Consider the following 26120-nt stretch of genomic DNA (forward strand, 5'->3'; position numbering starts at 1 on the left):
TTCTTTTCTATTAGCTAAACTTGCCATTTCATCTGTCTTTCAAGTAGCTCGTTTTTTTTTTTTTTCTCTGAAATTCCAATGGGCAGTCTTTGTCCTAATGATCATTTTCAAAATGGGACCCCAGGTACCTCCGAGGGCTTAGTCTCATAGAGACGTGTGTGTGTGTGTGTGTGTGTGTGTGTGTGTGTGTGTGTGTGTGTGTGTGTGTGAGATATACTGCATCTCTCCGGAGAACTCTGAAATACATTGAGGTACTCAGTATGTCTCACCCACAGGCCTTGGAGATGTGCTATTAATAGCGTTCTGTATTAGACAAGCTGAGCTACATGCTCTCTTTCAGCTCAAGAGTTTTTCAGAGAATAATTGGGCTTAGAGTGGCACGAGATTCCTTCTCTGTCTGTCATCTGCCACTCTGTCCCAATCTCCCGCTCCAAAGAATGTCAGACAGGAATCTGTCTGTACCAAAGAAGGCTTGGAGTCCATAAAGCTGGCCAGAGTGGCCATATGGGTTGTGCAAATTCTACTCCAGCTCTTACATAATTGCTTGCTTCCTTCTCTTGTTTTTCTAATTAAATTCAAATCTGGACCAAAGGGGAGCAAACATTTGGAGGAAAAAAAAAAAAAACATTTAAAACCCAACACTGTGACAACTCCTGTGACATGCTGAAAGTGCTGCTGATTATCTTCCCAGGAGATAATCTCCCTGGCTGGGCGGCCGCTCAGCTGTATGGCCAAGCTGTCCACTGCAGAGAATTGTTCTGCTTGGCTGTGTACCTGGGAAGACCTGAGCGATGAGCAGGCAATGAGACAACCAGCCGGTAATCTGCGAATTATGAAATGCCCTAACGAAAGACCAAGAGGAGTAGCTCCCAGCCCTCCTAAGTACACAGTCCCCCTCCCCCGCATCTCCATGTATTTTGGAATAGGTAGCTAGGTTCTAGGCTCCTCCCCACTCCATACATCCAAGTGTTTGCCTGTCAGTAAGTACACAAGCCCGAAAGGCTTGCACACTGTGCACATGGTCAAAGGTCTCTAAGCGAGGAGCATGCGTGGAAGATGCTGAGATTTTTGGTGGCTCCATTTCCTAGCATGACCCATGCAAGACCGTAAATACCTGCTTTCCAGACTGCTGCAGCCCACATTTAAACTGTGGTACTATCTCCAAGGAGACTCCGGGGCTAGTTTTCCTTGGCTTATGCCTTCCTGTCAGTGAGGCTGATGTCTGGGGCCTACAGTGTTCCTCAGCCGCCTTTGCAAACATTCACAATAACCCCGACTGCTCATCATCTCCCTCCTAGACTTATTCCTGGTGGCTTCAGAAATCGAGAAACTTTACTTTCTATCTTTAATTTTACAATCCTAGACAAACAGTTTGAGAAAGATATTTTTGCATTGGGACATTAAATCTTAAAATGACCCCAGTTTGTCATCCGAAAAGTTAACCCGAGACACAGTGATCCTTTCAGAATTGAGTTTTCAAAGAAGCTTGTAATTGGCAGTATGATTCCAATGTTCAACCCTCTCCAGTCTATTTAAGCAAAATTTTTGCATGGCCAGAACTTCAAACATCTTAGCTAGTCTATAGGGCCCATCCTTCTCTGGTGTCTCCATCCCTCGAATTCCCACTCCTTTATTTTTTAAAAAAACAAATCTCATGTAGCCCAGACTGCCCCCCCATCCTTATATACAGCTACAAATGACCTTGACCTCCTGCCTCAACTCCGCAAGTGCTGGGATTACAGACATGCCCCACTGCGCCTGGCTTCTAGCCCAGCTCTTGCAAACATGACCCTCACATCCTGTGCTTCACCCGATGAAAACCTCCCAGGCCAAACCGCACCACCCCCCCACCCCCCTACCCCCCTCACCCCGCCCTGCATTTGTGCATATTCTTGCCCAACTCCACGATGCCACGGATACCTGCTTGAACTTCGGGGCTGTGCAAAGGCAGCGTTTCCTATCACATTCCTCCTGGGCCTTTCTGAAGGGGGCTTCTCCTATGCAGTACCATAGAAACCTACACTGAGTGATTCATTTATAGCACTTGACATCAGTGCTTGAGCTATGTGCCTCTCTATCTCGTCCCACAGTGAAGAGAGTGCGAGTTTCACAGCAGTGAAAGGAAACGTGTAGGAGCGAGGAGCTAGAAATGGGAAATCTTTTTTTTGTTTGTTTTGTTTTTGTTTTTGTTTTTCAAGACAGGGTTTCTCTGTGTAGCTTTGCGCCTTTCCTGGAACTCACTCTGTAGCCCAGGCTGGCCTCAAACTCACAGAGATCCGCCTGGCTCTGCCTCCCGAGTGCTGGGATGAGAGGCGTGCGCCACCACCACCCTGTGAAATGTGAAGTCTTTACTTGGCCTGCAAAGGGTTACTATTTCTTGTCCTTCTGATTCTTCTAATCAAATTGTAATCATTATTGGCCTTCTGTCAAATGGTAATAACTTCTGTGGCAACTCATCCTTTATCCCCTTCTCTCTCATCCTCAGAGTGTATGTACAAATGTAGGCAGCATTCTCTTTTCAATGTGTCCTGCACCTTGTAGTGTGCAGGACAAAGATCTTTTAGACTGTGGGTTGGTGAACTTTTTCTGTAAAAGGCCATATAGTGTGTCCCCTGATGGGCCTTTTTTTTTTTTTTTTGGTTTTTTTTTTTGGTTTTTCGAGACAGGGTTTCTCTGTGTAGCTTTGCGCCTTTCCTGGAACTCACTTGGTAGCCCAGGCTGGCCTCGAACTCACAGAGATCCACCTGACTCTGCCTCCCGAGTGCTGGGATTAAAGGTGTGCGCCACCACCGCCCTTTAAAATATAAAGACACTTTTAAATTCACAGGGTTTGGCCTCCAGCCAGCCAGTTTTAGAGTCTGGTTTGGGTATTATCATAGAACCATCTCCAACCTCTGTCTCACTCAGCTTGTCTTGCAGTGACACGATCTTTGTGAGTTTGGCGGGAGTGTGGACTTCTGGCCTCTAGGACAGACGGGCAGATTCCTTTTCTCTCTTCCTAGCTTCTAAGCCTTCCAGTTTGCTCTTACAGCCTGCTTTCCCCTTTCCTCCCTTTCCCCCTCCTGCTGTAGGGAACCACCTAACTGTTGAGAACACTAATGTAGCTAGAGTTTTCCTGCCTGGCCCACAGTTAGGACAAATCTCTCTCACCTGCCAGTCCCACACTCAACCAAGTCAACACACAGAGACTGATATTGCTTACAAACTGTATGGCCGTGGCAGGCTTCTTGTTATCTAATTCTTCTATCTTAAATTAACCCATGTCTATTAGGCTACAAGTTGCCACATAGCTCATGGCTTACCGGTACCTTACATCTCCCTTGTCGTGGCGATGGCTGGCAGTGTCTCTCTGTCTCCACCTTCCCCTTCCCAGAATTCTCTTCTCTGCTTGTCCCGCCTATACTTCCTGCCTGGCTACTGGCCAATCAGTGTTTTATTTATTAACCAATCAGAGCAACACATTTGACATACAGACCATCCCACAGCACACTAGCCTTCTTTCCTGGCATTTATTTTAAACTAGAAAAAGAAAAAAAAAAAAAAAACAGGAACAACCAAATATTACTATTATTGTCAGACTTCTCCTTTTATGGACAGTCCATTCCATAAGAGATTCTTGCATTGTTCCTCTTTAGAAGATTTGAACCTCGATTAAATGTGTCTTTGAAATTAAGTTTTATCCTCCCTATGAGTCTCACGACATACTAGAATTTTAACACCCTTTGGTGACGCTGAGAGGAAACATAAGCTGGGAACATAAGAGTGTATTTCCTGCAGAGTTGTCTGTTTCTTTACTAGCTTATCAAGACAGCCCATAATGATGGCTGCCCCTAAATATATATATATCTGAGGGCTGGAGAGATGGCTCAACAGTTAGGAGCTCTGGCTGCTCATCCGGAGGATCTGGGTTTAGTTCCCAGCACCCACATGGTGGCTCACAACTGTCTGTAACTCCAGTTCCAGGGGGATCCAACACCACCCTCTAGCCTCCAAGAGCACCTAGTACACACATAGTACACAGACGTGCATGCAAACAAAATAGCCCTGCAAATAAATTAAAAATTTTAAAACATGTTTCCTTAATAAAGAAAGAAGAACTATGGATGATGAATCAGCTAAGTGTTAGCTAGTGAGATAACATGGCGGTCTGGAGGGGTCATGTCAGTATTGAAGTACTTGCCTAGTGTGTGTGAGGCCCTGGCTTTAATCCCCAGCACCAAGAATAAAAGGAAGCTATGGTGCAGGAGAGACAGGAAAAGAAAAGATAGTCTAAATGGTTTCTTAGAAAATGAAGGCATCAGTGATAATTAGCTTCTCTGGCATATGCAGTTTTGGCTAACATGTCACTCACCATTTGTACACTGACTGTAGAAATTGTACTATAATGATATAAGATGCGGATACGACAAGCTGTGTGTGAGGGGCATAAAATAAGGTCATTCTGTTTCACGCTCAGTTGTTTTACAAAAGCTCAGAAACCTTTCTCCAAAGCTTACTCGTTTCCCCAGATCAGCCTAACGCTCTCACTTTGGTTAGGGCTGACGTAACGGGGAACCAAAGGCTGGGTGCCTTGCACAGAGGGGGGAGCTGTTAGCTCCTAACTGTTCTGGAGGCTGACATGTCGAGATCAGGGTAGTTCCTCCTGAGCACTGTCAGAGGACTAGTCCACACCTCCACCTCCCCACTTGCCTTGTGGAGAGCCGTCCCCCTATGTCTCTTCCTCCAGCCTTCCCTCTCTGCGTGCCTCAGTGTCCACAGGTTTTCTTTCTGGGGACACCTGTTATGTTGGAGTAGGGCCCACGCCGATGCAGCCCATTTAACTTTGCTCCAGAGAAGACTACCTGCTCAGCTGCTGGGGGTTAGGACGTCAGTGCGAGGGGCAGAGCTCTACCGACGACCCCGACCGCGCTTCCCCTCGGGTGATGCCTGAAGTTTGTCCGGGTTCGGCCCCAATGCCACCTCTCTCGTTTTCCCTTGTGTTTTGCCTGCCTTTGTGTATCGTCGTCTTTGTGCTTCCACAGTGACAGCCAGCAGCTGCAGCTTCTGTACCTGGAATGCATTCTCTCCGTGCTCAGCAGCTCCTCCTCCTCCATGTACCTGCACCGGGGCTTCACTGACCTCATCTGGTGAGCATAAACTCCTGATGCCCCCATCCCAGCCAAGGACTGCTGTAGCTGTGTCTCAGTCCCATTCCGCAGTACCCATGACCTAGAGATAGTTTCATCTATGTGTGTGTGTCCTCGAGGTAGGAGAATGGCTTTATTTATGTACATCAGTCCCAATTCCAAAGAGAAACTAATGGTTAATATAACAAATATGCTTCCAGCAGCCCTCTTAGGCCATTTACATCAATCAGATCATAAGGGACCAGACCAAGCGACTTCTGGGTTCCCAGTTTGTTCTAAAAAGCATATAAATATATCAGGAATATACATGGAGCAAGAAATTCTAACCCTGAACTTATCTCTAGCTCCACAAGAGTGCTAATTGCCTACTCATGTCCAGAGATTTCAGGAAGTGAAGGCCCCGCAGGCAGCCAATCAGTAGGCCCTAGATCCTGTTTTACTGACAGGGAAGAAGGTGAGTGATGGGTGTCAGTATGGGATTTGAAACTAACACCTTAAATGAGAAACAATTTGGTTATCCATAGTAAAATGAAACTTGATGAGGAAGTCTTTTAGCATTCTGAGCTGTATTTGTTCACACACACACACACACACACACACACACACACACACGAATGGTCCTTGAATACTTTTCTTGACGCTTTACCTAGCTAACACTAACATGAGAAGGGAGGAAGACTGGGTATACTGGGTGTAACATAGGCAAAAGAAGGGAAGAGTAGGGACCCATGCTTTTCCTGGATATTTTTGTGGCAACTACTTGTCTTCCTGATGGCATTTACATTTTATCACTCGGCTTCTAGTAAGGCTTATTTATCCTCCTGCCTCTTCCCAGGAAAAGCCTCTGCCCTGCTCTCATTGTGATCCTGGGGAACCCCATTCACGACAAAACCATCACCTCGGCTCACAGCAGCAGCACCACCACCAACATGGAGTCGGACTCTGCCTCTCCTGGTGTGTCTGACCATGGCCGAGGCTCAGGCTGCTCTTGCACTGCGCCTACCCTCAGCGGACCTGTGGCCCGCACCATCTATTACCTTGCAGCTGAGCTCGTCCGCTTAGTGGGGTCAGTGGATTCCATGAAGCCTGTGCTCCAGTCCCTCTATCACCGTGTGCTCCTGTATCCCCCACCCCAGCACCGTGTGGAAGCCATCAAGATCATGAAAGAGGTAGGGAGGGGTGGGCGAATGCCTTGGGTTTGCCCACGGGAATCTCTATGCAGGGTCCTACATGTAGGAGCATCTAAACTGTCATCCCTTGTTGGGACATCACTTCTTCCACATGGCATCCAGTAACAAACAATTCTGAAGTTGGTGGGCATCTATTTGGGAGTTGCGGTTAAAAAGAAAAGAAAAGAAAATGTTAGAGACATTCATTGGCTCCAAACTCTTTGGTAATTAGCTATGTGTGTGTTAAAACTCTGATAGATGTACACCTGAGATTCATCTTATTGATGTGGGTTCCCTCTGACATTTAACCCAAGGTGCTTCCCCAGGGCACTGTTCAGAGGCAACACCAGATGAGATGCCTCCAAGTCGTGGGTGAGACCAGTGCTGCCCTGGGAAGCCAAGCAGATGAATTCCAGCCAGGTTGTTCTGAAAATAATGCTTCTGCTTATAAGACAAAAACGGCAAGTTGGAAAAGCTGGTTACTTAGATACCAAAATGTGCAGGCTTTGCACACAAAACACTCAGTACCCAGGATGTTTGCTTGTCTTTTTGTGTATTATTCCCTTGTGTCCCTGTGCCACATACACAGTGTGCCTCTTTGTCAAAGACACAGAGGACATAGGGTTTCTTACTGTACGTTCTCTTTCTGGCTCTATCTCCTGCCCAATAATAGGTGTAAAAAAGTAAAGTTCCTTCCTTTGGTCTACTTTGTGGTGGTACTTTAGAGGTCCATAGTGGTCAGAGCTAGGATACCAAATCACAGATGCTGTAGCTCTTATGCTCATCTTGAGATTTTAAAAGCTGGAGGTATGATTCAGTGATACAGTACTTGGTTAGCAAAAAAAAAAAAAAGCACTGGGCAATGGGGGGTGGGAGAGATGAGGGGGCGTCTAGGGCTATAACTCAGTAGTAGAGTCTTTGCCTAGCATGTACAAGGCTCTTAGGTTTGGTCTCCAATACCACAGGAAGATAAAAAGGTTTTACCTTTTTTGGTGTGTTTGTTGGAGGTCTTTGAGAAGCCTACTCCCTCTGTCCCCGTCCCCTTCAGATTCTGGAGCAATTAACAAGTGCCTGACAAATTTAGGCATTCAAATACATTATCTAAGTTGAATTAGAGGATAAGGTGGGCTTTCAAGAGAAATGAGGTTTCAGAGCCCTATCCTTTGGACTACTGGTATAACTTAGTGTTACAGGACATGCTGAGCATGTATGAGGCTCCTTACCCAACACCAAAGAAAAATGAAATCCCCATCCCTCAGAGATGCAGTCACCCATCAAGAAAAGGTGGAAGAGAGAGAAGAGGTCTCCTGGAGATGCAACTGTTTCTGAGTAATATTCCAGCTCTTACTTAGGTGTATACCTCGCTCTGGAAATAGAGGGTCATAGCAATGGGATCTACATTCTACAGAACTTCATTAACCATTCTTTAGTGTAACCTCTAAATGACATTTTCTGTAAAGATGTGCAGCAAATGGAAATATAAATCGGTTAGAACTGAATGATTACAAGAATGTTACATATGAAAACTTGTGAGAAGGCAACCCCGTACAGTTGGCTACAGACTCAGCTACTGTATTAAAGTAGAACACCTAAAAATGAACATCCCAATTCTCCAACCTCGATGGTTGGAAAAACAGAGCAGAATAAATTGGAAATAGTGAAAAGTAGAGAAAGTAAAGATAAAACAGAAAATAGTGTGGGAAAAAGCCACACTAGGCAGCTAGGTCACGGTAAGCTGAGAACCTCTCCTTAGAACCCAAGCTCAACAAATGGGAGGAAGTGGTAGACGGGCTGTCCCTGCCCCTGTAGGGAAGGTAGTGACTCTGGGTTGTTACAACAATCAAAGACTTTGTTGTTGTTGTTGTTTTTGTTTTTCAAGACAGAGTTTCGCTGTGTAGTTTTGGTGCCTGTCCTGGCCTCGAACTCTCAGAGATCCACCAGACTCTGCCTCCCTAGTGCTGGGATTAAAGGCATGCACCACCGCTGCCCGGCACCAAGGACTTTAAAACAACTTTCAAATAATTGTTTCCAGCAGTATCTCCTGGCTGGAAGAGCAGACAATGGGATTCGTGCTCTGGAAGGCTCCAAGACTATAAATTCTGAGTCTTTTGGTGACTGTTGAACGTGGAGAGCTCAATAAAGAGGAAGAGAGACTTTGGTAGTTGACAGTGGCCTTGGTGACGCATAAAAAGGACATGGATTTTCCCACCGTGGAAAGGGCAGAACAGAGTAATTCTCTTTGATCTAGAACTTGTGCCTGGAGAGATGGCTCCATTGTTTAAGAGCCCATACTTCTTTGGCAGAGATCGGTTCCCAGCCCTCATGTCAAGAAACTCACAGGCGCTCCAGTTGGGTCTGAATCTGTTGCCCTATTTTGAATCCAGTGAGCACCTGCACTCACATGTCCACACATTCTCAGACAGACAGACACACAGACACACAGACAGACACACACACACACACACACACACACACACACACACACACACTTAAACGAAATAAAAATCTGTAAAACTTACAGCTAACATAGGCCCTTGTAACATTCCCAAATGCTGCACAGCCGGGGTTCTCAGGTAAAATCACAATTTCAGGTTATGTGTTGTAACTGTAACTGCTGGATGTAGATATGTTACATATGACAGTTTCAAACTGATGTCAGCACTTATGAACAGGGAATAGGCCACAGACTCCTTAAACACAGAGAAAGAACCAGATAACCACTTTTTGTTGTTTTTGGACCTCAGCTTTCTTCCCACACTCAGTGCCTTTGAACCTGTGCAGAAGTGTCAGAAGTGTACCAAGAGGAGCATCCTGCAAACAGAACCTACCCTCCTGGGAGTTAATCATGTGGATCTGCCAGATACCCAAGAAAAGTTTCATGAATTGATGTAGCAACTCCATAATCCTCCAATAACTTTCTGTGGAACTCTCCATGTTATCTCACCTTATTGACCCCATCCCTGCAAAAGAGAATGCATATCTTATTACTTGTAGTTGTATTTTCTGCATTTATTTGAAAAAAGAAGAAAAAAAGCATGACTACCAAAGAAGAATAAGGAGTCTCAGCATATCATCCCCATCTCTGCAGCTCTCTTTGAAGGAACTGCAGAACCAAAGAACTGGAAGAAAATCACTGGAAGAACACGTCAACCGGGAAATTGGTGGCCCATCACCTTCCAGGGGCTGCTTGACTTACAGTCATTTCACATAGGGTCATCTCCAATGTACTGTCACAGCATGCAGTGACTGCGGCCGCAGAGGACATAAATTAAATCTAGTCAAAAGAGTATTGATGGAATAATGATTTATTCTAAGAAAGAAGGAAAGTGTATCCTTGGCAACCACATGGATGAATTAGACTGAGAAATAAGCTAGGTACTGAAAGTACCTCTTGATCCCATTTATATGTAGATTCTACAAGTCCTGAACACAGAGAAGCAGAAAAGAGAATGGTGGTCACCGGGGATGCAGTGATGGAGGGTGGAGAGATGCAGGCTAAGTGACTTAGGGTGATGAAGGTCTAGAGAGCCATTGTACAGCCTGGTGACTATAGTTATAACAGTGCATTTTATTTTGTAGCTTCCTAGTATCTTGTAGCTTCAGTTCATTTTATTAAAATGTACATTTAACATCACTAGTCTGAAGTGCAGAAGTTTCTTCAGTACTACCATAATGCCACAAAGTAGAAAATACCATGCTACAAAGCCCTCATGCACCAAAGTTTTAAAAATATCATGTAACGTTACCTTCAGGCTAAGAATACAAGGTGTATGTGAAATGAATTTGCTGTTTACCTTGGGTCCTGTATTAGTTACTTCTCGATTGCTGTGATAAAACACCATGACCAGGAAAACTTACAGAAGAAAAAGTTATTCGGACTTAACAGTTTCAATGGATAAGAGTCTATCATAGAGGGGATTGTGGTGATAGAAGTCACAGTGTCGGGAAGAACTGAGAGGTCACAGCTCAGACTGCAGGCAGGAAGGGACAGGGTACTAGGGATGAGACATCACTTTTGCAACACCCACCCCCAGTGACATACTTCCTCCAGCAAGACCACCCCTTCTAAACCTACCTAAACAGTGCCACCATTTGGAACCAAGAATCTAAATGCCCAAGACTATGGATGATCTCTCATTCAAACGTGACATGACAACCACAGGAATTACCCTGAAAATACCTCATTGCATATATACGATTAAAAAATAAAAATAAAATCCCAAATCAGAGATTCTTCTGATTCTAAGCATTTCCAAGAAAAGATCCTCAACCTAGAAATCATTTCTCCTGCTTTGTGTCCTTCACTAAAAAAGCACACATTGTTTATATGCTCTCATGATTTTAAAACTTGGTGTATTTTAGGTTTTGATTTTTGTGATACTCACTTATCTGTTCTTTTTCTCCTTTTTTCTGAAGATACTTGGAAGCCCACAGCGTCTGTATGACTTGGCAGGACCAAGCTCTACTGAGTCAGAACCAAGGAAAAGATCCATTTCCAAAAGAAAGTCTCACTTGGATCTTCTCAAACTGTATGTGCATTTTCCTTTTGGGTCTATATTGATTGGCCAACACTCAATATTGATTGAGGGCATGTGGGAACTTTGCTTGGCATTTTTCCCACCCTGAGCATGTTTGTATCATTTATTGTCTAGATCCCTTGATGTTATACAAGTTAGACTATCTCTTGAATACTATGCAGTTGGCCAAGCCAATAACTCTTATATATATTTGGAGGAGTTTCTTGATCTTTCCTGTCTGGGTGCTATTTTCTATCTTGAAGTACCCAACTTCTCTGAACACTTATCACTTGATGAGTCCACATTAAATGAAATGTGCATATTTCATTATTTACCCACAAGCCACATAAAACATCTTATTTTATAGTACTCACAACTTGCCAGATTGGCTTAAAACTGAATCTACACATGAAACATACAGAAATTATGCACTGGAATTATTTAAGGGAAGAACTTTTCAATTTACAGTATGAGCTGTAGCATTCTATTGTGGTAGCCTCCATAGAAAACTTAATATTCTATGGTCTGCAATAATCACATTGGCATATACCTGGTAAGAATATGTTTGCATGGAAACGTCTTCATGACTCTTAGCCACAGCAACTCTCCTATTTGAAGGTCAGAACATAATACGAAAATAAAACTTGCAGTGTCTGTTCTTGAATAAAATGATACATTTCCTTCTAGATTTTCAGTTGTACCCAGTAAAGCTAGTCAACCAAGAGGACTATGGTTTTAGGTGGGGAATTTTACCTGGAGTTTTTCCCTGCTCGAGCATGTTTGTATCATGTTTTGTCTAGACCCTTGATGTTATGCAAGTTAGGCTATTTCTTTGGAATACTGTGCAATTGGCCAGGCTGATAACTCTTGTATATTTAGGGGCGTTTCTTGATCTTTCATGCCTGGGTGCCGTTTTCTGTCTTGAACACTGTTTAGCATCATGGATGGTATGACAGAGGCTTGCGTCAAAGGTGGCATTGAAGCCTGTTACGCTGCTGTGTCCTGCGTCTGCACCTTGCTCGGGGCCCTGGATGAACTCAGCCAGGGGAAGGGCTTGAATGAGAGTCAGGTACAGCTGCTGCTTCTGCGCCTCGAAGAGCTGAGGGACGGGGCCGAGTCAAGCCGCGACTCCATGGAGATCAATGAGGCTGACTTCCGCTGGCAGCGGCGAGTGCTGTCTTCCGAGCACGCGCCGTGGGAGTCAGGCAATGAGAGGAGCCCAGATATCAGCATCAGTGTCACCACAGACACTGGCCAGACCACCTTGGAGGGAGAATTAGGTCAGACAACACCAGAGGACCACAAGAACGGGCTCAAGTCGCCAGCCATTCAGGAAAGCAAGGAGACCATGAGCAAAGTGTCAGAACCCGAGGCCGTCGACCAGCCCGACGTAGTTCAGAGGAGCCACACAGTCCCTTACCCTGACATCACTAACTTCCTGTCAGTAGACTGCAGGACAAGGTCCTATGGATCCAGGTACAGTGAGAGCAACTTCAGTGTAGACGACCAAGACCTATCGAGGACAGAATTTGACTCCTGTGATCAGTATTCCATGGCAGCAGAAAAGGACTCCGGTAGGTCCGACGTGTCGGACATTGGGTCGGACAACTGTTCACTGGCTGATGAAGAGCAGACCCCTCGGGACTACATGGGCCATCGGTCCCTGCGAACGGCTGCTCTGTCTCTCAAGCTGCTGAAGAACCAGGAGGCTGACCAGCACAGTGCACGGCTGTTTGTGCAGTCCCTTGAGGGCCTCCTTCCCCGGCTCCTAGCCCTGTCCAGTGTGGAAGAGGTGGACTCTGCCCTTCAGAACTTTGCCTCCACTTTCTGCTCAGGTTTGTAGCCTGTCTTTTGCGGTATTAGGCAACAAGACCATTTAGAGCTTTGCGCCTTCATCGGCAATAATCTTCCTGCTTGTGGTCTGAAGTGTTCAGAGCCGTGGTTCTCAGCCTTCCTAATGCTGGGACCCTTTAATACAGTTCCTCATGTTGTGCTGACCCCCAACCATACAATCATTTTTGCTGCTACTTCATAATTGTGATTTTGCTACTATTATAAATCATAATGTAAATTATCTGATATGCAACCCCAAAGGGGTCATGACCCACAAGCTGAGAACCATTGGCTTAAAGCATGTTAGTGAACCCTGGGGTTTCCTCCGTTAAAGAGAGTAAAGGACTAGAAGACTTGTGGGTGGAGGTTTATGATGCAGAATAAAGCTCCACAGCCTGGACCGTTCTCTGACCGGCTGAACTTGGTACCAAGGTACCCTCTAGTTCTAATGAGCAGCTCACAGAGGGGGCACCTGCTCGTATTGTTTGGGAGACCTCTGAGACTTCTTTGGCCAATTGCTCATAGCAAGACAGTCTACCTTCTGCACTGGGATTTTTATTTAATAACAATGGCTTCTGGAAGCTGCTTTTCACACCACAGAAAGGTACCTCTATTCAAACATTTTCTGTTACTGTTTTTAATTTTTTTAAATCATCTTACCAAGTATCATATTTCTTCATGGCTTTTTCATACACTCTTGTTTTCAGTTGACTTCCCTTCCCCTCCCCTTCCCCCACTTCCACCCACAGATCTTTATTTATTCATTTAGACATTAAAAGCTTCAAATCTTTTTTCTCCCCTGCCCTGTCACCTGGCCTCTGCTCTCTTAATGAGTCGCTTAGCAGGCATCACCTGAGGACGCCTATCCTCAGACTGCTAGTGTGTCCCTGGCTTGAACATCTCTAGCTGCAAATGAATAAAGCAATTTCAAGCAAAATTGCTTATGGTGTTATGGCGGGGGAGCTTGGGAATACTTGACCACGAGGCTTTTTCTAAGATGGCACTCGACCTGAGCCGTAACTGCTACAGAAGTTCCTTTCTGACCCTTAACAGAATAAGGTGGGGTCTGGGTTAAGTGGATCCCCAGGAACAAATGAATTCTCCAGCCCTGCCCACAGATAGACAAGAGGTCACAGGCACCTGCTTGGGAGCGGTTCTTCCTTAGATAAGTGGTTTGGGGTTAGTCTTGGGATTCACTGTGGTTGAATGGAAAGCTGACTGCTAATGATAGGGTATTTATAACTTACCAAATTTCCCCAAAGACAAAGCAGTAAAGTCTAAAGCTCAGCTGTTTAAACAAACAAACAAACAAAAGCCTGTTTCTTTAAATTAAAACAATTCTGACTCTAGACCCCCAGCCTGCCTAGCTAGCAGGAAATTTAGTCTATGCCTTCCAATTGGTCCCCATTGCAGGGTCAAACCCCAAGTGGGAGCTTATGCAAGATCTGAAAAGGAGGGCCCTCTGACCACCCTCAACTCCAGTGGGCCCTGTTGACCCAGTTCATAAGCTACCTGGGCCTCAATTACTCTTCCTGTGTCCTTGTGGGCCTGGAGCCAGAAGATTCTGGCACAGCTGGGGCACCCTGCACACCTCCATCTGTCTTAGTCCTGCTAATCCTGCAAATCTTTGCAGACATCAGGGAGCCACCCACTGCAGCCCCTCCTAACTAGGCGACTTCTCGTGTCTCTGGCTTGCTCTCTCCTCTTATCGCCCCTCAGGGAATGAGTTTCAGTCTTTGGAAGAGGTCCTAGCCTTGCAAATACAAAGCCTGGAGGCAAGGATACTGTTACCAGGGTCAGGTTCTAGCTATGGTTTCGACACCCCCCCCCAAAAAAAATGGTAATCCAAATTTACTTTAATGTCTTTGTGGAACTCAGAAAAGAACATACCGTGAAGAGTTCTAAAGGAAGTAAGTATGTTATGCCTCTGTCAGTTGTATTGTGTATTCACAGATAGTATGAAACTCAGTGATTACTGAAGGAGAGGCTAAGTCTGAGGCTGGCATCCAGAGCACCTTGGTGTTCCAGGAGCTGCATGTTCCCAGGAGCTGCATGTTCTCTGTCGCTCTGCTCTGGTTTACAGAGAATGACATGCTAAGGTTTCTTCCAACTGAGATGGTTGCCCTGGCTGAGCTGACCCTATTGCTGAAGACTCTATATAGACTGGTCTCAGGACAAGATGGTGACCTCTGAGTGCCACAAGTAAAGTAGAGAGCAGTAGAAGAAGGTAGCCAACATTGACTCCGTCCTCCGTGTGCACGCTCACAGTTCACAACTATTTGGGAGATAATGAGCTATATGCATTCTTCTTTTAGGAATGCATTGCACAAACACATGGCAGAACAGCTCACAGTCATCTCATTGCATCAGCTCCTTTACAATTGAAACAGCATACATGGGTACCAGTCAAGCATTGGCTATATAAATAGCAACGCAACCATGCAGTGCTCAGTACAGTCATTAAAAAGAATGAGACAGTACCAAGAGATGTCTACAATATACTGTAGGAAGCATCGCCTTGCAGTACAAAGAATGTGGTCTGTCTTACTAGTAACTATATTCCCATGTGCATGAGAAAGAGTGCTGCTGGGAGGGGTAACATTGAGGCTTAGAAGAGGAGGATTTATCATTTTTAATTTCTTATAGTCTATAAGACTTAAGTGTTTTAAACCAGGTATTTAATACTGATTTTTAATGGAAATGTTGCGCTATCTCATGGAAAGGGCTTCCAGAGTTCTTTTGGGATGATTTTATATTCAGTCGTTCACTGGCAACCAGTCAAGCAGGTGGTCCATGCCCCTGCCCCTGACAGTAAAGAACATCTTCATTACAGATGGCAAGATGGACGGACGATAGTTATTGAAACCTGGAAAATACAAACCCTGTGGTTAGCATATGCAAACGGTCATACTTCCCTTAGTTTATCATTACAAAATAGGTAATCCAGGAACAAGGCCAATCAGAAAACTGCGTAGAGCCTGCCACACACTACATACTAGAGAGGCTGTGTGCAGTGCAGTCGGCTCACATTAGCAGCATGGCCCTGTGCAGAATGCCGGTTCCTATCTGTATAACTTTAGGCAAATTGATCAATGTCGCACACGCACTTTCCTTGTTGAAAAAGATTGAGCATAGTCAAAAGAAGTAACTTATGAGAAGGAATTGGTTATACACGACAGAAGTATTTCATGAAGTCCGGCCAGTGTGTTGTTTTCTTTGCGACTGATACCGCCAGAGAATACATCTGGTATAGCAGGAAAACAGTTCTTTTCCTTAAGTGGATAGAATAGTCTTCATTTTGTCTTATACTCAGATGCATCAGTTGTTTGTGATTGCAGATATGAACCCGCACACAGGTGACAGACAGACCACTGCTGGCAACCACTACTAAGTTCAGCAAATTGTTTCAGACATAAGCAGATCTATCAGCAGCGTCCTCAGGCTTTGTTACATCTCTGCTGATGGCACGGCTTCCATAGCAGCAGATTCACATTCAACATCTTGAGCATGTGCTCAGTTTTCCAGAACATATTCCCAGCCAAGTTAGTAACTGGTGTAAAACAGCTGTCTAATGCCCATGTCTAAGATCAAGGCACTTACAGATTATCCCCATCCCCCACCCCCGGACATAAACTTGAATGTCCCTTTTCATTTTATCAGTTAAATGGCAAATTCTGAATGCCATTTTCTGCTTCATTATGGGAAGAAATGGATTTTAGGGACTCTCTTTCAGAGAATTGCAGTCAAACCCTCAGACACCTTGTGAATGCTGAGGGTTCCCGTGTGTCATCAGGGCTGAGCAGCCTTGTGCCTATCCTCACCAAGAATGCACTATTCAGACCCCTCTTTCAGGTCTGATTTTCAGTTTTTAATTCACCTCTGGGGCTGGGGAGATGACTTGCAGAATAAGAGTTCCGAGTTCAAATCCTCAGCATTGGTGTAAAAAGCTGCCTGTGGCCACCTGTGTACCTATAACCACAGTGTTGGGAGAGGGTATGGAAACAGAAGGGGCATTGGGACTTACTGAACATGACATCCGATGTCTCCCCCACACACACACACATACACATGCATGTGCACTCATATGTACATGCATTTATACATACATACATACACTGTATACACAGACATGTATACACATTAATTAAAGATAACAGAGTGAACTTGGCAGACTGTGTGTGTGTATGTGTGTAACAATAATAATTAAAGAAGAGGTCACAAATTTGAGGAGCTGGGGAAGGACATGGCAGGAATAAAATAATGTAACAGCTCCTGTGTTCACAATCACGAAGTGCTCTCAGAGTGGTCTGGAAGGGCTGAGTGTTCTGACAGCACCCTGCAAAGCAAACAGGCTGCTCCCTTCCTGTGGGTGGCCTGAGTAGGATCTACTGAGGTAACGATACACTTATAGGAGCTGTTGATGCTCCAGTCCGTTTCACCCTTGAGAGCATTTTCAGGTCCTGATTGTCTTAATAGCACATTTGTAAACTTCACAGTTATGAACAAACATTGTAATTGCAGATTTGCATTTCTCAGTTATTGTGAAAAAAAGTTTCTATTTCAAACGAGAGGCATCTTTGAGGAAGGGGTCCTCTCAGACATGATTGGAAGAGTACATGGGCTTGAGCAGTTGGCACGTGCCTATTTAGGATGGACTGTTTCCCCCACATCCAGGAACCGAGTCTCTGAATGTTTGCAGAAGTGAATGCAATTAGCATTGTACAAGCTGCAGATGAGGTGATGTCACCCGGAGAGCTCTCTGGAAGCTGAGACACAGCAGCAGCACTCTAGTAGGCTGAGCTGCCCTTAGAGCGTGTATAGACGGACTTCTTTGCTTGGTGGCTTTCTCACTTAACCTGAGAACAGCCAAGGGGCCGGGCAAATGAAAATCCTACTAAGTATGAAATATCATTTTACAGAGGGTTTTAGGGAAAAATATGTGGGAACAAGATAATGACAAGTTTGTGTTCATGACATCCTTTTCTCCTCATTTTTTAAAAACTGGCTTATTGATACAAATTCATACATCATAGTTTACCCTTTAACATGTATTCCTGAAGTGCATGTGGTATATGGATGTGGGTGTTCATATGTCTGTGGATGCATATATATGTGAGGATGTTTGTACACATGTGTGCAGAGGCCTAAGGTTGACACGGAGTGTCTTCTCCAATCACTCTCTACCTTATATACTGAAGCAGGGCCTCTCGCTGAGCCCAGAGCTGGCTGGTTTGGCTAATATGGCTAGCCAGCTTGCTCCAGAATTCCCCATCTCCACCTCTCCTGTGCTGGGACTATACACAGGCTGCCAAGCCCACCCGGCTTTCTGAGTGAGTTCTGGGGATCGGAACCCTGGTCCTCAGGTCTGTGCAGCAAGTGCTTTACGCAATGAGCAGTCTCCCCAGCCCTTATAAGGTTTTTGATATATTATGTTGTTATTTGTTTCAATTTTTAACATATACCATTAACATTGGTATTTTAATCATTTCAAGGGTACAAGTCAGTATCACAAATTATAGTCACAGTATTGTGTAACCCTCAGTGCCATTTCTAGAACTTTACATCATCCTAATTAGACATCATTCCTCCTCCAATCCCAGTTAATCTACCACCTCTGTGAACTTATCCATTCCAGGCAGTGCGTATAAGCAGACTATATAACTTATTATTTTCATCTAGCTTATTATACTTAGCAGAATGTTCTCAAGGTTCATCTGTGTTACAGGGCTGAGTAATATTCCATTTGATGTATTCCCCACAATTGATGACCCTCATGTCCCTTGCTAGACATGTTTTTTCCCCCCTTTCAGCTGTTGTGAATAATCCTGCAATGAGCATTGATACATTCAGCTCTTCAGAGCATAGAATGCAGGGTAGAATGGCTAATTCTTACAGTCATTTTGTGTTTAGCTCTTTAGTTTGTTTATATTTGTTGGTTGGTTGGTTGGTTGGTTGGTTGGTTGGTTGAGACAACATCTCACTGTATAGCCCTGGCTGGCCCGGAACATGCTGGCCTTGAATGGACTCACAGAGATCCTCCTACCTCTGCCTCCTCAGTGCTGAGATTAAAGGTGTGTATCGCCATGCCCAGTTTGTCTTTAGATTTTTGAGGAACACATTGACTTTGACTTTATTCTTTAAACAAGAGCTTTATATTGCCCAAGTTCGCCTCAGATTAACTGTGAAACCCATGCTGACCTAGGCTCCTTGCCTAGCCACCTGAGTGCTGAGACACATGCATGCGGCACCACACCTGGCCCCATACATTCATGTTTTTGTGTTAAGTGCTGCCTTGGGTACCTTAGATGAATGACTACAGTTGGTTGTCATAATAGCCATGCGAATTCCTATTCATGCATCAAATGACTTATAAGAACCTGTTCTGTGACAGGCACTACTGTAAGCGAAAGATTCTCTAATGAACAAAAGTAATAGCCACATCTTCTCTTGGATCTTGCACTAGAGTGCTGAGAGAAGACTGTAAACAAATGCGTAGCTTGGCACAGTGGCTGTTGCCTGTAATCTCAGTGCCTGGGAGGCTGAGGCAGGAGGATCAAATATGACACCAGCCTGAGCAACATAATGAGACCTGTTTCCGAAGTCTATAGATATTGCTTCTCTAAAGCATCAATCTGGCATGTGTGAGACCCTAGCTTCAGTCCCTAGCACACCACCTACGTGTACACACACTCACACACACACCTACCCCTAAACCTATGTAAACTATCTCTTAATACAATGCTAGGCAGAATAAATAGTGTTAAAACAATACAAAATACAGGAGAGAAAGCAGTTACTGTGGCTTGGAAGGAAGCCATGGATTCGAAAGGTCTCTGAGAAGCTGACTTGAGACCTAAAAGAATCAAAAGAAGAACTCATCAGAGGTCTGGAAGACCATTCTAGGGAGAGGCAAAGATGGCACACAGGCCTGGAGGCAGGTGTAGGTGAGAGGGGGAAGAAACAGCAAGCAGATTGACGGAGAGGTGGATGCGGTTGGCTGGTACTATGTTGTCATGGAAAGCAGCTGGAAAGTTTGAGACATAAGAAAGTGACAGAGGGCTCAAAGGGCTTTACCCCAGTCATTGCTGCTGATTAACAGCTCAAGATCCAGTTGTAAGCAGACTGACTCCAGAATACATTCCCTGCCTCATACACTGTAGTATGCTTCTGGTCTGTGAGCATCCTGGCTGGTAATGAACGCTATAGGACAGTGTTCTGCACAATGGAGTTTCTGTTGCTGGAATCATCAGACTCTTCAGGTCCTGGCACACTGTAGCAGCCTCATGGGTGTCTCCATCCCTTCCTGTAGGCATGATGCACTCTCCTGGCTTTGACGGAGGGAGCAGCCTGAGCTTCCAGATGCTGATGAATGCAGACAGCTTGTACACGGCGGCACACTATGCCCTACTACTCAACCTCAAGCTCTCCCACGGCGACTACTACCGGAAGCGGCCAACCCTGGCACCAGGCATGATGGTGAGCATAAGCTCTGGCATGGGCTTCCCCCCGGATGAGCTGCCACTGTGCAGCTGAGTGTCAGGCCTGGAGGGAGAAACAGGCCAGTGTGTTCTGTGCCCTGTTGCTCTGCAATACCCATGCCTGTGCAGGTCTGGAGGGTAGAGAGCGTAGCTGTGAAATTTGCCCAGTGATCACTCATGGCTTTAATATGAGGATGGGGTTGACTATCCTTTGGTCGGCTCCCTTAGCTGAAGAAGCCACTCCCTTAATGTCAGTTTATGAGCCTAAATCATGGATCAGCAGAAAGAAATCACTCGTCACTTCTTTCTTGAATAACGTGTTACCTCCCAAGGTTAATTGATGACAGTATGCGAGTGTAGGTCAAGTCTCAGTTGGGTACATACCCTCCTTCCAGAGCTTATTCTATCCCTGCTGCTGTTGGGACAGCAAGAAGAAGAAACTGTGGAAAATAGCCATGCAGGTGATACAAGAATGTAAAATGCAGCATCCTGGTCCTTCTGCAAGTCAGATGATGTCACAAATAAGACATCTGTGTGAAGCTGGGGCTTCTGCACCCCAGCTTTTCTCCCTGTCACTCCTACCCGCAATGAAAAGCTCTGGTTCGGTGAGAGGGGGGCAGTTTGGGAACCTGTTCATTCACGGGACTGTGTATTTGGTCCCCTTCCATGGCCTCTCTGCAGAAAGAGTTCATGAAACAGGTGCAGACCAGCGGCGTGCTGATGGTCTTCTCCCAGGCCTGGATTGAGGAGCTGTACCACCAGGTGCTCGACAGAAACATGCTGGGTGAAGCTGGCTACTGGGGCAGCCCTGAGGACAACAGCCTTCCCCTCATCACCATGCTCACTGGTCAGTGGCTCATGCCAAGGTCATCGGGTGCTCAGGAGTGGGGAAGCTGATGTTCTGGGGCCTTTTAGAATTGCCATGATGCATGAACAGGCTTTGGGGGACAGTTGCAGGATAGTGCCATGAAAGCGCTTCACAAGCATTTGCTCTCCTTCTGTCGTGGGCACAGAACACCCTCAGCTGTTGGAGTAATGCTGTAGGCCCATTGATGGACTTGTGTTTTCTGGACACGGGCCCAGAGTTATTCCTGGAAGCTCTCACGTGCTAATTGAGACCCCACATCATTCAGTACTCCTGGGATCTGGCCACTTGGAATATGAAGCAATTGATTTTCTACTTGGCCTCATTCCCATTTCCTGTCAGCATTCCTTTCCCGGATGTCCCAGAATATAAATGAGTGGCAAACATTGGCTTTTCCAGCATCCTTGTCTCCAGTGTCAAAAACCTTAATATCCTCTTTAACTACTACAAATTTCAAGTGAACACGTTGAGAATAGTGTGTTTAGTATCTAGGGGTGGGGTGATTTTGGGCAAGAACAGATATTTATGGTTTTTTCATGGCTTACCAACAATGTTCAAAGCCTTAATATGTTCATCAGAAGCCCTGATACGTTAATCCTTCAAGCCTTTTTGTTTTTTAACTGGTTCTGTTCCCAGATTGACTTCTAATCTGAATTGTCTTCTCATGGGACATAGAAGGGCATGGTCCTCCACAAGATGCCTTTGTGTTGTGTCTCCTGTCTCTCAAAGCTGTTTACTATAGAGGGTCGGGGCCAGATAAAGCTGGATAGCATAGCTGGGAGGTTGGATCTATTGATTAAAAGTACGCCATGGTGTCCAAGGTTGACACTGAGGCTTTTATAAAGGTAACAAAGTAGATAACTGGCCACAGATTGTGGAAACCAACAATCGGGAATTTGGAGGTGAGGTGCTATTTAGTTAGGGACCAGGTAGAGCGATAACAATGAGGGCCCTCCCTGGATGGCAGAATCTGGCACTTTCTTGACTCTGGGATCTTTCTTCTACAATCAAGATGGAATTGATAAAAGCAAGTCTAGATCCCACATCTTGAGGATTGGCATCATGAGACAAGTGACCACCTTGTACTTTATTAATCACAGTTCTATTTGTACCACTTGAAAAATAATCAATCATGGGATCTGGAGAGAAGGCTCAACCATCTCAAGGACTTATGTTTGATCCCTAGCACCTACATAAGCATCTGTAACTCCGGCACTGGGGAGGTGGATACAGCGGAACCCTGGCATTTGCTGGCAGCCAGTCTAGCTGAATCGGAGAGCTCCAGTTTCAGTGGGAGACTCTGAAAAAATAAAGAGGAACCGAGGAAGACAGCTGACATCAATGTCTACACATATATGCATCCACACACATACGCACACATGAACATGTACACAGATAAACACACACTAAACAATCATTCCTATTTGTAAGAGACATTCATTTAATTTACTATAAGCAATGCTTGGTTTCCATCTGTTTCCACAAACTCCCTTCATCAGGGTAGAGAGTGTTGCCTGGAGTGTGTAAGCGCCTTAGAATTCAGCTGAGGATCTTAAATACCAGGTTTCTGCCAAATGCAATCTCTATGAATCTCTTAAGCAAAGTTTAATAAAAAGAGTCATTCAATAGATGTGAAAGGAATAACAGACTATCCACAATAGCTGTATTCATCCATCATTACTGCTAATCAGCTATAATGTAAGAATAAGCTCTATCACTCTGTCCATAGGAAAGTTATTTAGTTCTAGGATAACGATAGCAATACGTAGTCTTTTCAAAACAATTCAACAAAAATAAGGTTCTGTGAGGGCTGGAGCAATGGCTCAGCAGCTAAGAGCACTTATTGTTCTTACAGAGGATCCAGGTTCTGTTCCCAGAACCCACATGGCAACTCACAACCATCTTTTCAGTTGCAGGGAATCCAATGCCTTTTTGTGACCTCCAGCGGCACCAGGCATGGCATGCACTTGGTCCATATCTATACATGCAGGCTAAACACTGATAACAAATGAAAATAATCAATAGTCCATGAAACTTTATAGCAAATTCCAGATGTGAACCAACAGGTGAGGGTGTAGGAACTTTCTGGTCCTCCCATTGTGTACCAGGAAAGACATGACCAACAGTCTCACCATCAGCCACTCCTGGTAACATGCCAAACCATTCATAGAAATGGAAAACTTTATACTTAAATAAATTTCAAGTTGCTGAGTTCATTCATCATGTATCCAGTACATGGGAGCTATTATAACCTGTATAAAATGATCATTTCTGGTAATGTCATTAGGCCATTGACTGAAAGCCAAATTGATTCCAGAAAACTGGCCTATTTCTATAGTAGCAGCCATATAAATTTCTACCTTGCATGACTGTCTTAGGTTTTTCTATTGCTGTAAAGAGACACCATGACCAGAGCAACTCTTATAAAGAAAAACATTTAATTGGGGCTGGCTTACAGTTTCAGAGGTTTAGTCCATTATTATCATCATGGTGAGAAGCATGGCAGCATGCAGGCAGATATGGTGCTGGAGAAGAATCAGAGAGTTCTACATCTTGATCCACAGGTAACAAGAAATGAACTGTCCCACACTGGGCATAGCTTGAGTATATAAGACCTCAAAGCCCATTGCCACAGGGACACACTTCCTCCAACAAGGCCACACCTCCTAATAATGTCACTCCCCATGTCACTCCCCATGGGGGCCATTTTCATTTGAAAAATCACAATGACCTTCTGATGTGTTGCCTGGAAGGCTTCATGAATCCAATATAAAATGAAACTTTTTAACACTATACATTGACCTCATCTCCTACTCAAGCAAGGGTGAAGTTCCAAATTGAGAAGAAATTTATGCCATTCCCCCTTTCCCACACACTCCACTGTGTTTCATTTGACTGTATCAGTTGTGTCCAAATTCATGTGTTGCATCCCATGACCAGCTCCTTTTATAGTGAGGGAATTGGCTCAGAGAATGGAGTTCCTGTCTCAGGCCTAAAAGGCCTCTTCCTTCAGAGATAAGCAGAAACCCAGATTTTCAACCCCAGACCGTCCCTTCCTGCCACAATATGAAGGAGTTTGTGGAACTATTTTTGTAGGTGGGAATTTGTTCTTACAAAAATTTGAAGGAGTTAGTTTTAGAGCCCATGTTGAACTGGGGCATGGTGTTGTAGAGAGGCCTAGTCTGCAATCAGAGAACACAAACACTGAATCCAATTCTGTCCTTTGCTAGCCTTATTGACTTTGGAAATCTATCTACTTTACAGTTGGGTCTTAGTTCAAATACCCAGAAATGATACCTTCTCCTGCTCCCAATTCTTAAGTTCCTTACCTGTAAAATGGAAAAACGAACAGCCCTCACTTCCTGATTTGTGTGGTTGGGCATAATCTGATGAAAAATATATTAACTGAAACAGTTTGAAAATTGTAAAGTATTATCATCAGTATATTTCAAATTAGAATGGAAAGTACCTGACCAAAGAGGCTCCTTCTACTTAGTTCTAGTGAAACAGCTCTGGGTGAGAAAGACTGGCCTGGCATGGTTGTATATTCTTTGTAGTCTAGCACTTGAGAAGTGGTACTGTATACACAGGATTCGTGATAAAGCCGTGATTTTGAGTAAGACGACAATCCAAAGATGAAAAACAGTGAATGCTTTATGACAGTGGCAGTGGCAGAGGCAGAGTTTAGCCGCCTTATTTTCAAACATAAAGCATGCAGCAGCATACAAAAGAATGCTTTGACGATGAAGGAAAACAGACTGAGGGAATAAAGCAACATTTATAATGTTCTCAGAAAAGTGGTTCTATAGCTCATATAAGAGATACAACGGATTTTTCCTATGAAGATAGGAATAGAATGGTGGCCGTTGTTTGTTTTTGATTCACCTGACAAAAGGGGAGACTTAGGGATGACTTTCCCCTTTGAATTGGCAGATATTGATGGCTTAGAGAGCAGTGCCATTGGAGGCCAGCTGATGGCGTCCGCTTCCATGGAGTCGCCTTTCACCCAGAGCAGGAGAATTGATGACTCCACGGTAGCAGGTAAGACCGTAAGACCGTCAACCTTGCGTTTAACATGAACACACATTACACATGTTACCAGAAATCAAATTGTTACATGGTGGCTTAAATAAATGATGACTTTGTCTTGGGGGGAAAGGTGGCTAATGAAAATTGCCCAGCTGAGATAGTGATGTGTCTCATTCATTATTCATGACCACTGTGTGAAACCTGAGCCAACACACTCTAACACATTGTATTTCCTGTCGTAGAATTATATGCAAGTCAAAAATGCCCATCCGAGGCCTGGAGCACCCCAGACCCTTTGTCATTCTTTAGTCTCTAGAAAGTGACCTGGGTCCCCCCCCTCCTCTTATAGGTGTGGCCTTTGCGCGTTATATCTTGGTTGGCTGCTGGAAGAACCTGATTGATACGCTGTCAACTCCCTTGACTGGTCGAATGGCAGGAAGCTCCAAGGGGCTGGCCTTCATCCTAGGAGCTGAGGGCATCAAAGAGCAGAACCAGAAGGAACGGGATGCCATCTGCATGAGCCTCGATGGGCTTCGGAAAGCCGCACGACTGAGCTGTGCGCTAGGTACATGTCGGGGGGAACCCCTGAGCCTTGGCCTGAGGGAAGGTCCCTGCAGAACTCACCAGGGAAGTCCTCATGTAGGAGGGGTTCTTCCGGTATGTATCTGCAGAACATACTCAGTTAAGGGGTAGCTGTTTGTCTCTTCTGAAGGGGTCGCTGCTAATTGCGCTTCAGCTCTTGCCCAGATGGCAGCCGCTTCCTGTGTCCAGGAAGAGAAAGAAGAGAGGGAAGTCCAGGAGCCCGGTGATGCCATAGCACAAGGTAACAACAGCTTTAGGCAAGATCTTCCTGGTGCCTTCGTTGTGCTGTGCACACATCCACCTAGACCACTGGAGACTGGTCCCCATTCTATGTGTGATGCCCAGGAGGTGATCGTCACTAGTCAGGAGCCCCACTGGGCCACAGGCTTGAGTCTGTTTAGGGTGAGGGAACATCCCTAGCGCTGATAGTGTCTCTTTCTCAACAAGAAAGTCATACTGGATACTAGTAACAGAGAAAGTACAGTTGGCTGCTAGCAAGAGTGCCAGGGGCCCACCTGGTT

At 44.9% G+C, this 26120-nt stretch overlaps 1 protein-coding gene across 1 annotated transcript in view; it reads left to right on the top strand.

Moving 5' to 3' along the window:
• The window catches only part of Arfgef3 (ARFGEF family member 3), a 114538-nt gene that overhangs the window by 46303 nt on the left and 42115 nt on the right, over positions 1 to 26120 (top strand). The window contains exons 8-16 of the mRNA XM_059272467.1: positions 5022 to 5126; positions 5962 to 6295; positions 10712 to 10824; positions 11749 to 12647; positions 19955 to 20121; positions 20805 to 20970; positions 24922 to 25029; positions 25367 to 25582; positions 25730 to 25840. Coding sequence (XP_059128450.1) covers positions 5022 to 5126; positions 5962 to 6295; positions 10712 to 10824; positions 11749 to 12647; positions 19955 to 20121; positions 20805 to 20970; positions 24922 to 25029; positions 25367 to 25582; positions 25730 to 25840 — 2219 coding nt within the window. The remainder of the gene's footprint in view (positions 1 to 5021; positions 5127 to 5961; positions 6296 to 10711; positions 10825 to 11748; positions 12648 to 19954; positions 20122 to 20804; positions 20971 to 24921; positions 25030 to 25366; positions 25583 to 25729; positions 25841 to 26120) is intronic.

Source organism: Peromyscus eremicus, chromosome 8b (assembly GCF_949786415.1).
Source record: "Peromyscus eremicus chromosome 8b, PerEre_H2_v1, whole genome shotgun sequence".
Lineage (NCBI taxonomy): Eukaryota > Metazoa > Chordata > Mammalia > Rodentia > Cricetidae > Peromyscus > Peromyscus eremicus.